The sequence below is a fragment of the Balaenoptera borealis genome (genome assembly GCF_965194805.1).
Source record: "Balaenoptera borealis genome assembly, chromosome: 9".
Taxonomy (NCBI): domain Eukaryota; kingdom Metazoa; phylum Chordata; class Mammalia; order Artiodactyla; family Balaenopteridae; genus Balaenoptera; species Balaenoptera borealis.
In genome coordinates, this window is record NC_138873.1 from 27,328,489 (window position 1) to 27,343,223 (window position 14,735).

General features: G+C 38.9%; 1 protein-coding gene and 2 long non-coding RNA genes across 11 annotated transcripts in view; 1 reads left to right on the top strand and 2 right to left on the bottom strand.

Moving 5' to 3' along the window:
• LOC309635021 overlaps window positions 1-14,735 on the bottom strand; it is a 517,380-nt gene that overhangs the window by 466,184 nt on the left and 36,461 nt on the right. The gene's annotated exons all lie outside the window — the stretch shown is intronic.
• The window catches only part of MAP7 (microtubule associated protein 7), a 161,333-nt gene that overhangs the window by 113,775 nt on the left and 32,823 nt on the right, over window positions 1-14,735 (top strand). For all 9 annotated transcript variants that reach the window (XM_082405686.1, XM_082405681.1, XM_082405687.1 and 6 more), the window contains exons 4-5: window positions 10,952-11,115; window positions 11,919-12,036. In XM_082405686.1, coding sequence (XP_082261812.1) covers window positions 10,952-11,115; window positions 11,919-12,036 — 282 coding nt within the window. The remainder of the gene's footprint in view (window positions 1-10,951; window positions 11,116-11,918; window positions 12,037-14,735) is intronic.
• Window positions 1,648-7,430, bottom strand: LOC309635023. The gene is made up of 2 exons (XR_014248585.1): window positions 5,729-7,430; window positions 1,648-5,618 (listed from the first exon to the last, which is right to left on the bottom strand). It is a non-coding gene; the product is annotated as an uncharacterized lncRNA (long non-coding RNA).

The following is a 14,735-nucleotide window of genomic DNA, read 5'->3' on the forward strand; positions in this document are numbered from 1 at the left end:
TAGTCCTCTAGCTGGGGCTTCAGCTACCTCTAGCCTGGTTTGTAAGTGGAATTTGCCACACTCACTATCCCTGAATCCATTTAGTCACAAGACCAGCAGGCCTCTGTCTTCAACATAGGTCTCAGATCCATGCCTTTAAATTTGCTGCCTCTGCTCTCATCCTAGTTCAGACCTTAGTAAATTTAGATTTTAGTTACCCAAAACTATCTCATAGATATACTTCATTCCTCCAGCTCGGTCACGGTTAGTACCAGTCCTTTTTTTTTTTTTAAACTTTGGGTTTATTTTATTTATTTATTTATTTATTTATTTATGGTTGTGTTGGATCTTCATTTCTGTGCGAGGGCTTTCTCTAGTTGTGGCACGTGGGGGCCACTCTTCATCGCGGTGCGCGGGCCTCTCATTATCGTGGCCTCTCTTGTTGCGGAGCACAGGCTCCAATCGCGCAGGCTCAGTAGTTGTGGCTCACGGGCCTAGTTGCTCCGCGGCATGTGGGATCTTCCCAGACCAGGGCCCGAACCCGTGTCCCCTGCATTGGCAGGCAGACGCTCAACCACTGCGCCACCAGGGAAGCCCCAGTCCTTCTTTTTTGAAGCCTTCCTGGTTTTTATGATCTTTCTCTTTTGGAAACTCTCATTTTCTTACTCTATATCTTGCATAACTATCATATTTTAGCTCACATTCTAGTGCTACTTTATATGCTACTGAACTTTTTCTATTTGGACTTTATAGAACTTTCTGGTTGTATATATTTTAAGCTTTTAAAGGGTATGGCCATGGTTTTCTAATTCTTTTTATCCCAATACACAACGCTAAATATAAAACAGACACATAATAAATATTTGCTGATTTTCCTGATTTTACTCAAGCCTTTAATTACGTATTAATAATATTAATATTATTCATTAATAATAATAATATTTATTGAGCACTAACTATGGGCCAAGCAGTGTTCTAAACACTTCACTCTGTATTATCACATTTAGGTGCAAATTAACACAGTGGTTGTACTTTTTGTTGTGTGGGCCTGCCATAGTTGCTGATGTTAAGTTATTTTATGGACTGTCATTTATTTTATTTTAAAAATACATTGTGATAATTTAGCTCAAGGGAGGAACTGAATCTTAAAAAATGGGATAGTTAATAGACCCTTTTTTCTTTCTGCCGTATCAGCTATTTAAGCGTATTTTTAATATGTACAGGGTCACCAAGATCAATGTTTACATTCTTCAACAAGTGGTGATTCTGTTAAGTAGAGAGTGGTCCCTATGCTTCAGATGCGCGTGGTAGATCTTCCGAAGTTTCAGAGCTGGGCACATACCCCGCTCTCATGTGGAGGAAGAGCTATTCTGCTTCCTCCTGCACAAGCAAGGTACATGGGTGCTGTACTCACTGTCCATTTGACACAGAACCAGAGGGTAAATGTAAGTGTTGGAGCAGATTCTGATATCGTTTTGAGAAAATTTTGTGGCATTGACCATTTGTTAGCCTTGGAGTCCATTAAGAATCTGTAAGAACTTGGAATAGATCCTGGTTACTAATTTCTCTTCAAAAACATCTACAAGAATCAAAGCATGTAGAATTTATGCAATAGTATAAATTTTTGACTTGAGATAGTTTAAAGTAATACTAACTACCACCACCACCTTTTTTTTACAGCTATTTCCTGCTGTTTTACTTCACATATTCATTCACCTACTATTTGATGTGTGGTCACTATTGAGCCAGGAACCCTGGGGCTCTTAAAGTGAAAGATCAATTTTCTAACCTCCTGGAACTTACATTGCTATGCACTCCACCTGGAATGTTTGTCCTGAGAGATGCATGGAGCTCATTCTCTCTCCTCCTTCAGATATTGTTTAAATGCCATCTCTTCAGTGAGGCCTTCCTTGGCCATCTTACTCAAATTTGCAGCTCCCCCAAACTAGTACTCTATTTTTCTCCACGTCACTGTCAGTATCTAAGCATGTATATATTTTATTTGTTTGTTGTCTGTCTGCTTTCACTGGAATATAAGCTTAATAAAAGAAAGGACTTGTGTCATTTTTAAATTTCTATAGCCTAGTACCTAGAATAGTGCCTGGCACATAGTCGATGTCTAACAGTTGTTGGTTGAATGGTAAATGAATAGTAAATCTGTATGTTTCAATATAAGTAGAGGTGAATGCAGCAGGTATACTGCAAATTAGTTAGACATTACCAAATTATCAGGTAATACCCACCCTTATAATAGTCCACTCAAACAAGTCTGAAATTCTTATTCTTAAGCATTTTCTCAGTTAGACGAACGAGGATACAAAGCTAATCTATAGAATAGTTGTGCCTTAAAACTGCTTGGTCTTCATATATGCTATGAAACTAATAGTCCTACAATATGTTGACAAATTCAAAGGAGTATCTAAGGAATATTTAGCAGACGAATAGTCTTCTGTGTTTAGGAAGATATAAGGTTTCCCTTTTTGAAGGTGATACAGATTAAAGTTTGAAGTATTGATGCGAATGGAGTCACATTCCCAGCTGGGGGCTTTCTGAGAGTCTATAAAATCATGGAAGCTTATCAGAGAATTGTATGATTGACTCATAGCTCATGAGGAAAAAATAAACTTAATCAAATCTCTCATTCAATTCATTCATATTGGGTTTTATAGCTAAGTTCAAAGCTGTACAGGAGATCCTATCATAATGTATTATATTAGAAATAACAATAAGATAATATGAAAAGGATTTTGACCTTCAATTAAACTATTTTTGCACTGTTTCTCAGATAATTTCACCAGACTTCCTTGCCCTTCCAGTCACAGCTTTTCTGCTTTGCTTCCCTCCCCACCCTTCTTACTCAGTGTGTGTTGTCACCTCAGGCAGCAGTATTAATAAGAGTGCAGTCAAGAGATAAATGATCATTGTAAAGCAATTATACTCCAATAAAGATGTTTAAAAAAAAAAAAAGATAAATGATCATTTCAACCTGGCTTAGAATGTTCATCTCAAAAATGTTGATAGAGAGGTTAGAATTAATTAGTAAACAACGAGTGATGACGTACTCTGATTAGCATCATAAGTGAAACTGTCCCTGGTTTTACATTTCACATTATTATCATTGATAGATAGTCATTGGTTTTAATAAGACTATCCACACACCAAAAAAACAAAAACAGACTTTGGGAAAGTCTTTCTAATCCAAATTTCTACTGGATAAAACTTTGACAGATTTGTGGTCAACCATGGCATCTGCTCTCCTAAAGTTGTCACTTAATGAATAAAGTGTACAAAAGCTCCCAAGGCCTCCAGGCAGGTTATGAACAACCCAAAGGATCTGAGTACATGTTAGTGGGAGGAATTCGGACAGGAGCACATACCAAAGCACTGCATCATGAGTCAGGCTCAGGACTGGAAAGAATAAATGCTTGTTGCGGGATGGATTAGATAACTCAGAGGCTGAAGCTTTGACATAAGGTGAATCATTGTGACTAAGCAGCCATTGTTTATTTCTCCCAAGTTGACTTTGCCTTTAAAGCTGACAATTCAAAGGTCTTAAAGCCTTAAAAGTAAATGGTCTTTTAAATAGACGATGACGAAGGCCAAGAGTGACATTAGAAGATCAGGATCTTCACATTGGATGAACACCTTGTCCCAATCTAGAGGAGGAACTTTAGTCATGGGGAGGTGTTCCAAATTCTGCCTTTTAGCATAATGGTTCCTCATTTTCTTCTAGAGTCAGACAGTCCAGAGTTTGGATTCCAGTTCCACCACTGACTAACTTTGAGACATCAGGCAGGTTACTTCACTTCTCTGTGAATAAGTTTAATAAAATAAGTTTAATAGCAGTGTCTACCTCACTGGCAGCTATGAAGGTACTTACTGCCTGTAAATCACTTGGTGTCAGCATAAAGAACTGAGCACACCTCACCGTGATGATGGTGGTGATAAAGATGAGGATGGCAGGTCATGTGACCCCAGAGACTGATTCTAGATGCCTGGGATTGGAGAAACCTAATGTTTCTGAGCTACAGGTAGACAAAGATAGAGGGGTGTTTGTGCTTCTGGTCTAGTAGGCTGGGGCTCAGTAAGACAGCCAGGGAAGAGGATGGCAACATTCTATGAGGAGTGAAAGTGGATTAGGGTCAAGGCAGTAACAAAAAGATTCCAAGGACAACCATTGCTCTGTGTGCTTTAGCAAAACTCCGTTTACTTTAGCTGAGGCTAAACCCTCCTTTAAGCCCAGCTCTGAAGATAAGAAGTCCTGGCACAGTATTGCTTTCCTATTTCTAAAGAAAGGGTCTAGATATTTCACAAGTACAAGCACCTCAGCTCTGTCCCAACACCTCAGTCCCATTAGTCTACCGCTATGTCAAGGGAAGAAGGCAAAGTAGGAAGTCCCCTCGGGCAGGAGACACAAGTGTTGTGGATATCTGCAGGGTCATCCTTATTACCAGGCAGTTCTCCAGTGTAATATTCAGATGAGAGGAAAGTAGAAACACAGTTTAAATGACTTGTTGAGAAGGCTTTGAATTAACACTAAGGCTCAATGTAAATCACTTTGCTTGGAAGTCATATAATCCTTTATCTCCTTAGCTCATTTATTCATCATACTTACATTTATCACCTGCTAAACTAGACACAGTTTTATATGGGGAAGAACTCAGTAAGAGCAGAGTAGTTACGATCTAGAGTACAGGTAGGAGTCTGAAGGAGCTATGGGAGTGACTTTGCCACCAGAGGAAGGGCCATTTGACCCAGGACTTGAAACATGGTTGAAGTTTGCCAGGTGGGCAGAGGTGTTTGGGGCAGGGGGTAGCGTGTAAAAATGTACATGATTATATGGTCAATCTAAGGCGTTGGACTGGGGAACAATGGGGAACCAACAGGTTTTCAAGCAGGACTGTGACATCGGGTTTGTTTGCGGTTGAGGGGGAAGATATCTCTGAGAACAGTATGAAGGATGGATGTGAAGAGGAGATAGACTAAACACCAGGAATAAGAAGGGAATGAGGGCTTAAATACAGTAGAATCGAAAGGATGGGAGAGGAGACACTGAATTCTGATGTAAAATGATGGAGTCAATTGTGGAAGTGTGGAGTTAGGTTGGAGCATCCATGAGGGTGAAATTGAGAATGACCTCGAGGGGTCTAACTTTGCAAACCATTAGGAGGTCATGTATCTGCTATCAGAACGTAGAAGGCAGAGAAGGTTCTGGTTTGAGGTAGGGATGAATATGCAGATATGAGTAAGGTTATGTGATGGATATGACCAGGAAATTTTAGGCAGGAAGTTGTGAATACGGAGGAAATAGTGTGTAGTAACAGAAAGTACAGGCTTTGGAATCAGAGCTGACTTAAAATTTCAAGTCTACCTCTTTTAGACCATGTGATCCTGGAAGAGCTATTTATCTCCTTTGGGTTTTTTTTCTTCATTTGATTTTTACTACCAGACAAAATGGGATTATTATTCCCACATTTATTACAATTTTGTTTTCATTTGCCTGATAGCTATTTGTTCATTCATTATTTTTTTTTGACACTTTGTTTTAGGTTTGTTTCTTTTAAACTACGTAACTGGGTGTTTTGTGTTTTGGCCTGGTCTAAAAGTCTCAATCTTAACTAATAGGCTTAGTTTTATTCCTTTAGCTTTTAGTTTTGACCTGGTCTAAAACTCTCAGTCTTAACTAATAGGCTTAGTTTTATTCCTTTAGCTTTTAGTTTTGACCTGGTCTAAAACTCTCAGTCTTAACTAATAGGCTTAGTTTTATTCCTTTTAGCTTAGTTTTATTCCTTTTAAACTTTGTTTTTTTCCCTTTTTATGGTAGGGGTAGGGTTGGTGGTGTAGAGGTGTAGGCGTTGGTTTGATGAAAGTACTGTTCATTCCATGATTCCCTGTATTAATTTAGAAGTTGTGCTATAATTTTCCATACTATTAGTGGTTACCTTTTCATTCCCATTTCTTCATTATTAAATAAAATTAATTAGTATTTCCTACACAGATGCTCTTATTTTTCATTCCACAGCCCCCCTTCCCAGTGTTGATTAACCAAATTAAGCTGTTTTTTTAATTAATATTTAGCACAAAAAAAAGAAAATCAGTGTTTTCATACCAACATAAAAATGAAATTTATTTGAATGTAAGTAATCACAATAATTATTGAGGTAAAGCACAAAAATTAAATTTTTAGCCCTCAAAATCAAAACAGAAAGAAACCTAATTGTAATCCCTCATATGTCCTCAAAGGTAAAAACAACTGAGTCATGGGAGTGAATTGAAAAAGATCTTGGAGAACATTTTGTACACACTCTCTAACTTAGAAGTCAAAGGGGTTAGCTAATTGTTCCCAGGTCACACAGAATTAGTGGCAGAATCAAGATCCAAACTCAGATATTATCACTTGTCGTTTTCTGACTTTTCACGATATTACTGGCTGTTCTGGTAGCCAGTGTTACCAGTAACCTATTCATATCCTTCCATATCCTAGCATGATCCTAAGCTGTGTGTGTTTCAGAGGTTAAGTGTTAACATCGCTCTGTTCTCTGAGTGTCATCATTGGTAGTGGATGGTAGTGGAACACGTTCTTCACCCACACTGATGTAAGCCTGCTCAGAAGGACCAGGCTGGGCACTAGATGGTCGAATGTGACTGGGACGGGAGTTGACCCAGCCCACGAGTGCACCATCTGGTTCTCTGTCCTATCTGTGTCCTTCCGTTTAGCTGCCTTTTTTCTGTAGCGATAAGACAGGAGTTAATATAACGATCATAAAGATTCACTCACTATAATTATCTACATGTACGGAGTCCCTACCATGTACCTGCCACTGCCCTAAGCACTTTATATGTTACCGCAAGCCCACCTGGCAGCCCTGTCAGGAAGACGGTTCGAGGAAACGAGACCACAGAAGTCACTGCTTGCTCAGTGACACATACTGGGGGGTGGCAGGAGTGGGAGGTGGACTCAGGTTCCAGTGAAGCCAGAGCTTCTACTCTATCCTATACTCTTTCATTTCAAACTCCTTTTAGTACACGAGTCACTGTGTGTTTCTAAACAGAGTTCAAATTGATGGCGAATTTCCCCGTTGTGTGGCACTGACATACTGTTACAGTGTCATTGAAGTATAATCCTGGTGGCAGCAGCTCAGGGATGGGACTGGGTTGTTAAGGTCCAGGGGCCACAGTGGGTTTTCATTTCATTTTTATATTATGATCTCAGAGTCCAGGAGAAAATGATAACTTCACAAAAGTAAAGGTTAATGATATTCATCACAGGTCCTTTTTTGGGACATGTTATTCTTTTATAGAGCTGCCTCTATGAAATTAATGAATGTTAATGATTTAAATACTGAATGAGTTGTATTTGTCTGTTCAGACTGCCATAACAGACTACCATAGATTGCAGGGCTTAAACAACAGAACTTTATTTTCTTACAGTTCTGGAGACTGGAAAGTTCAAGCCTATCAAGGCTCTGGTTCAAGCCTATCAAGGCTCTGGTAGGCTTCAGTTTCTGATGAGAGCTCCTTTCCTGGCTTTCAGGTGGCCGCTCTGTTCTCACGTGGTCTCTCCTCTGAGCGTGAAGAGAGAGGGAGAGTGTGCTCTCTGGTGTCTCTTTTTATAAGGACAGTAATCCTATTGGATTAGGTCCCTACCCTTATGACATCATTTAACCGTGATTACCTCCTGAAGGCCCTATCTCCAAATACAGTCACATTGGGCATTAGGGCTTCAACATATGAATTGCAGGGGGAGGGGACACAATTCAGTCCATAGCAATTGTTGACTTTTTTTCTTGCGTTCAAAAGTCTCATTTCTTAATGAGAAAATACAAAACTTTGATATTATCTATCATCCACAGGGAATATTTTAAATAACTAAACCTCTTAGAATAAGTTAACTTTCAATTCTTTTTAAAATATTGAAATATTTTATGTTATCCTTCAGTTTAAAAGATTGCATGGTCTGTACTTGGTAATAATCCTAGCAGTCAGCAGCATACTCTGCAATAATATGAAACTATTGTTTGCTATTTCACCATTGTTTGCCTGTTCTCTGTATGGCTGTTTAAAGACGACAGTTGTTTAAAAAGGCACTGCAATAGGATCTCCACGTCCTGGTAGAAAATTAGAAGTGGAACTCAGGAGTTTAATAAACAAATATTCTTCCTTTAAAAGATTATTTGGGATAAAACTAACTATTGTTGTAATAATGTCTAGCCCTGTTGTGATTGATAACACAATGTTAAGAGCTACCTTTAATTTTCTGAATTGGAATTACGATGATGACAAATCTGGCAATAATGGCTAATATTTACTGAATGCTTACTAAGTGCAGAGAACTATTCTAGCTATTTTAGATGTAATGTTTCTTTTAATCCTCACAGTAAACCCATGAGAAGGTCCTATATGTAGCCAAAATCTACCCTGACAGAAGTGAGGCATAAGGAAGTTAAGTAATTTGCCTAAGACCAGACAGTTATGGGTGAATGAGTCAAGAAGTAGTTCTCAGTGAATCAGGAAGTAATTAATAAGACCCTTGGTTATGTACAAGTTGTGAAAAACACTATAGTGAGTGGAAAAAAGTGGGAGGGCGAGTTCTTTGCTACATAGAAATCCAAGTATAAGAAATGCTAAAGTTTGTGGTAGATGTCATAAGAGCAGCAGTGAGCCCTGAAGAGATGAAGCTTCTGGAGAAGACCTTAAGGGCAGTGTTCCTCCATATGCCATCAGTGGATCACTTGGGACCAGAATCACCTGGGAAGTTTGTTTGAAATGCAGATTACTGGGCCCCATCCTAGAAGTAGTAGAAATGAATGAGGGTTGGAGCCCAGCAATCTGTGTTTTTATGAGGCTACTGCCTTAAAGGATGGATCTGTTTGGATAAAAAAAAGGACAGCAACTTTCCCAGCAAGGCAACCACAGGAGCAAAGAGATGGGGGAAGTATGGTTTGTTTAGGAGCTGCAGTAAGGAGAAAGGTCTCCAGGGAGAATGAAGAGGCCGTTTTGGAGAGCAATGCAGAACAAGACCAAATAAAGATATTAAGGCCAAGTTTAGGTAGGACTTATTTCACTTAGCATAATATTCTCTAGGTCCATCCATGTTGCCACAAATGGCAAGATTTCATTATTTTTTATGGCTGAGTAATATTCCATGGCCTATGTATACCACATCTTCTTTATCCATTCATCTATTGATATGGACACTTAGGTTGCTTCCGTATCTTGGCTATTGTGAATAATGCTGTCTATCTGTTACTTTTAATATGTGTTCTCAGAGTATTTTTTTTATTTATTCAGTCATGCAGTAAATATTTATTGAGCACATACTATGTGCTTTTTCTCTGAGTAAACTTTTAACTTGGGCCTGAGAATTTCTTTAAAACCGTGGGCTTTTAACATTGGAAGGAAGGAACCTTAAAGATCAATTTCTTCATGTTTTAGGCAAGAGAAAACTGAAATCCAAATGAAATTGTCCAGATCTCACAATGTGTTAGCAGCAGAGCTGCTGGGAAAACCCAGATCTCTATGTACCACCCTGAGTGATGTCAGAGGACAAACTTACCGTGGGTTTGTCCTCATCCTTTTCCTTCCATGAAAGTCAAGTCAGTTCAGATCCATTTCAGTAGATTTGTCTCCTGAAATGAATAGCTCTGGAAAGATTTAATGGTAGCAGAAATACAGAATCTCTAATTTCAAATATTTAGAGGAAACAAAATGTTCTGAATTTATTGTTTTTCCCTTAAAAAGTAACATTTTAATTGCTATACCACCATAGTGTCCTCCAGGTTTATGCTCGATATTTTGTTTGGACACTTTTGCCAACAATGTTAATAACTCACATTAAAAATGTGTTTAGCTATCACGGCTGAAGGAAGCATCATATTTTAAAAAGTTTTGTGGGATTTATTTTTCCCTGAAATGAAGAAGGAGCATATATATGTGAAGAAGACAGGAAGCATTCCATCATTGAACCATATTTTTTGAGTTGTATATTTTCATTCAGCTTTTTTTTAAGTCTTACCTAAACAGATTATGGACTCTTCAGCCACAAAGTCAGCTGTTTATTTGATCCCTGACATCCTTTTACTGACTCAGTGTGATATGCCTGTGAGGCATATCTTTCATCAACTATCAATCTGGAATTTTCTCCCAAATCCTTTTAACACTTACAGAAACAATGCTATGTTGAAACAAATGAAGTCACACATTTTTTTTTTTGGTAAATTTTTTTTTAATGTATTTATTTAATTAATTTATTTTTGGCTGCGTTGGGTCTTCGTTGCTGCGTGCGGGCTTTTTCTAGTTGCGGCGAGCGGAGGCTACTCTTCATTGCGGTGCGTGTGCTTCTCATTGCAGTGGCTTCTCTTGTTGCAGAGCACGGGCTCTAGGCGTGCAGTCTTCAGTAGTTGCGGCACGTGGGCTCAGTAGTCGTGGCTCATAGGCTCTAGAGTGCAGGCTCAGTAGTTGTGGCACACGGGCTTAGTTGCTCCGTGGCATGTGGGATCTTCCCAGGCCAGGGCTCGAACCCGTGTCCCCTGCATTGGCAGGCGGATTCTTAACCACTGCACCACCAGGGAAGACCAAGGCACGCACTTTTGATCTGGAGGATATCACATGTTTTAATGAGAGAGAGACAGATGGTACTGTGGGTTTGAGGGCATCACATCGCTATCAGCATTGAGATGTGATGCATGCACTCTTCTGCAGTAATAATATACCAAACTAGAGGGCTGTTCCAGTTCCCAAAGAGTAGAATTCAGTGCATCTTCTTTGGCCTCGTTGTTTGCATAGTACGTTACGCTAAAAATTTATCAGTAATATTTTTTTCCTGAAAATTTGAGAAAAGCAAAGGCCATGGTTGGTTAATTAAAACCAAAGACCCCATCCATGTTTGTTAAATGTGGGCCGTTTCTACAGCCCTAACTGTTAAGTTTTTCAACCTGCCTGTGTTTGATTTCCCTCATTTTTCTTCCTGAAGCTGCAAGAGAGATAATCTGGTTAGAGAGAGAAGAGCGGGCCAGGCAGCACTACGAAAAGCACCTGGAGGAGAGGAAGAAGAAGTTAGAAGAGCAGAGGCTGAAGGAGGAACGTAGGAGGGCTGCTGTGGAGGAGAAGCGAAGGCAGAGGCTCGAGGAGGACAAGGTGGGATGCTGCTCCGAGGGAAACGTGGGAGGCTTGTCTGTTTCAGAAGCGCAGCACGTTTACTGTGGAGCTTCCCGTTACGGTGCTGGGATGCACAGCAGGAATGTCTCAGAGGCAGCGGATCTACAGAGTCATGGTTTCTAGGGAGGTTGTGGTGTGGAAATCAGGTAGAGAATGGTATGATTGTCACTGTTGCCCCAGGACCTTTAAAAGCTCATTTCTCTGGTCTAGACCTATAACTTATTTATGTTTACTTCATCTATACTGAAGTCTTAAGACTACTCCCAGTAATTGGATTTCTGTAGGGCTTTACCATTTACAAACGTTTCCCCATAGATTGTCTCATTTAACTCTTACTCAATCCTTGAGTAAGTGTTGTCAGTTTTTGTGAAAATGGACATTTAGACTCAGAATAGGTAAGTTACAGAAAGTCGTACAGTCCATTAAGTTGTGGGGCTGGGATTACCCACATCCGTAGATTCCAGATGCTGTTTTTAAAATACAGTACCACAGGCGTTTAAGCTAAGACCTGCACTACCAGGCTTATGTGAGTTGATGAAAACATCACACTCCCAGTAGTAATAGTAATCGTCATTTATTTAAGTACCTGCTGTGTGCCAAGCGCTTTATCAACTGGTACCTAATAATTTCAGCAACCCCCGACCCAGGTTGATATTACTCTCACCTTAAGGTGTAGGACTTAGGAAGTTTAAGTAGTACCTCTCACTCCACTCGGCCTTAAGTTGAAGACTCCTCAGACAACCAGGTGAAATCTAATCATCAGCTCCTCTCTTCCCTTTAAGGAACGCCATGAAGCCGTTGTACGACGTACGATGGAAAGGAGCCAGAAGCCAAAACAGAAGCATAACCGGTGGTCATGGGGAGGTCCTCTCCACGGGAGCCCCAGTATCCGCAGCGCAGGTAAACAGACAGTAACCGCTTTCAAAAATCACTATTTTTTTCTGGACAGTACAAGTCACAGTTGCTTTTTTATTCTGTGTTTGCAAAACAAAAATCCTGCGGAAATAATTAAGTTAACACTTAAACGATGCTTCTACTGTTTGAGGATAAGAGGGTGATGGAGGTAAGAAGATAAGGTTCCCTCCCTCCACACAGGCTGATTTTCTCATCCTTCACAAAATTCTTTAAAGAAATGGAAATCTATGCAATGTTTCTAAACAACTACTTTCAACTCTACATTATTTTAAGTAATTCATTTGCATAGGGGTTTCAGGATTATGCAATAGGTTAACCAGTTTCGTCTTTTTCTCTGGAAGAACCATAGCAATATTGACAATCAGAATCAATACTATGAGCTTATGTATTCTGACCCTAAAGTATATGCAACACTAAGGCTCTTCAAGAGAAAATACAGATTTCTGAAGCTAGAAATAGTAGATGTCCAAGCAAATGGATGTTCCCTTGTTCTTGAATTGACATAAAATCATACTGAAATTTGGATTTAGTGAAAGGCTTTATTTTTGTACTGTAAATTCAATGCACCTTGAATTTTATATAGTGTGTCAGTTCTTTTTCATTTGTGTGAGTCTAATAAGCTTTTTTTTTTTTTTTTTTTTAATTTACTTTGAAAAATCATTGTCTTACATTCTGTCCCCAGGTGGTTTTGTTGAGTCATCATTCACCTTTCTCGATTTAGCAGGACTGGACCACCACTTCACAACTTTTGGTGGTACTAGAAAACGTGGTACAGACATCCTTGTGATTTGCTGATTGCCTGACCTGTAGCTAGCACCTCAGACCTAGGGCCAGTTCATCAATAGCTGAACCATCACCACCTTAGTCATAATGCATGCTTAATATCCTGTTGCATAGACCTAGATCTGGGACGTGGCACAGTGTTTCTCAAGTGTTGATAATATGACTCAGGTGACTTAAAGGTATTGAAATAAAGTAATTACATGTGCTATGTTTACTTTCTTTTTAAATGATCATTTTGGATAAAACCTTAAAAAAAATGTTTTTTCATTAATAAATCACCAGGGGTCAAAGTACATCCAGTGTGGCTTTATCCACCCGACCGCCCCATCAGTACAGCTGTTGCCACTTTCAGTTTTAATTTGAATAACTATGGATTTTCGTTTGCTTTATTCTCTTTCATTCCTAACATTCAGTGTATCTTCAATAACCCCTGCATTTAAAAAGATCTAAAAGCATGTTGCCACAACTTTGCAGTGAACCAAATTTGAAAGCGTGTTTTTTTCCTTTGGCTCTTCATGACCCAGTGGTATTTGCTGTGGGGCACATATCAAATCTGTGGTCATAAGGATCATTTACATGTGATATTTCATTCTAGGGATAATTTTGCATATTCCATGCAAAAAAGCTGTCATGGTATATACTTTTATAACCTTACTTATTTTTCTTTTACCTGGCTTCATGTTTTACATGTGCACGTTACACATGTAAACCTGTTACAGATTTTCAAACATTTTTGAGGGGAACTCAAGTTACTTAGCTTTACTTCTTGCTTCCATACTCAGTTCAATATATGACCTTTGTTATTGCCACTCAGAGCAAGAGAAACCAGCGTTGTATTTGTGAGCTATTGGATAAAATCCTTTTTTATAAGGTTTGTGAATTAGAGAAAATTGCTCTTATACTGGAACAGAGTAGTTTGAAAATAACGGGAATTTGCCAAAATTCTCAAAGGTCAGAACGATCTGCAGAGATCTTGAGAGCAGTGACCAGGTCTCGCTCATTTTGAGTGCCCCTTACTTCACAACAATGCCTAACTTGTGGTAGGTACAACAAACAAATCTTAGAAGTTGAATTTAATCCAGATTAAATCAGTGTGTTGTCTCACTGCTCCCACATCAGCTCGCACTGCTTTGTAAAACTTTATACATTTTAAACCGATTCTTCATAAATCCTTTTGTGGATCTGTGTTTTGTTCAGAGAGGAAAAGAAAAAGATTAAAAATTCTTATATGTTAAGTAATATAATAAATACGTATTATATCTCCATAATTTTAATGATTCATGATAGGCCTGCACGTAGACACAGTTTCCCCCCAACTGAAGCTTAACATATAAAGCAATATCAGAAAATGTATTGCTATAAGATCTCCTGGAAATGACTTTCATTTTCCTTCCTTGTGCCCTTGAACCTCACATTTTATCATTAAGATGTTCCTTTTGACATTTTACCCTAAATCTTTTCTTTGTTAGGATTGCCCTAAGAGCCCATCAGTTAAGTGTAAATTTGAGTCACAGAAATGATGTTTGGTTATTTTCCTTTCAATAATTAAATTGCTTCATGTAAGTCAAGGATACGTCAGTAAATAAAAATTTTTTTAATTAAATTGCTTCAAGCGTAAAGATGAGTCCGTGTAGAAGACAGGAATGTCTGATGTTGGTGGAAGACTTGCTTATCCCTTCACACTGTAAATAATGGCCCAAAATGGTTATTCTGTGGGGGAAATTTTAACATTTTCACCACCAGGGTTAGTTAGACCAGTGGGAACGGGGTTTGAAGGCCTCTCTCACGAGGAATATTTTGGTTTGTTTTCAGTTTTAGAAGAAGCTAACCATAGAAAATAAAATAAAATATGGCAAAACCCCTTTAACTTTGGCTATTATAGGTCAGAAAAACTCCCTGCA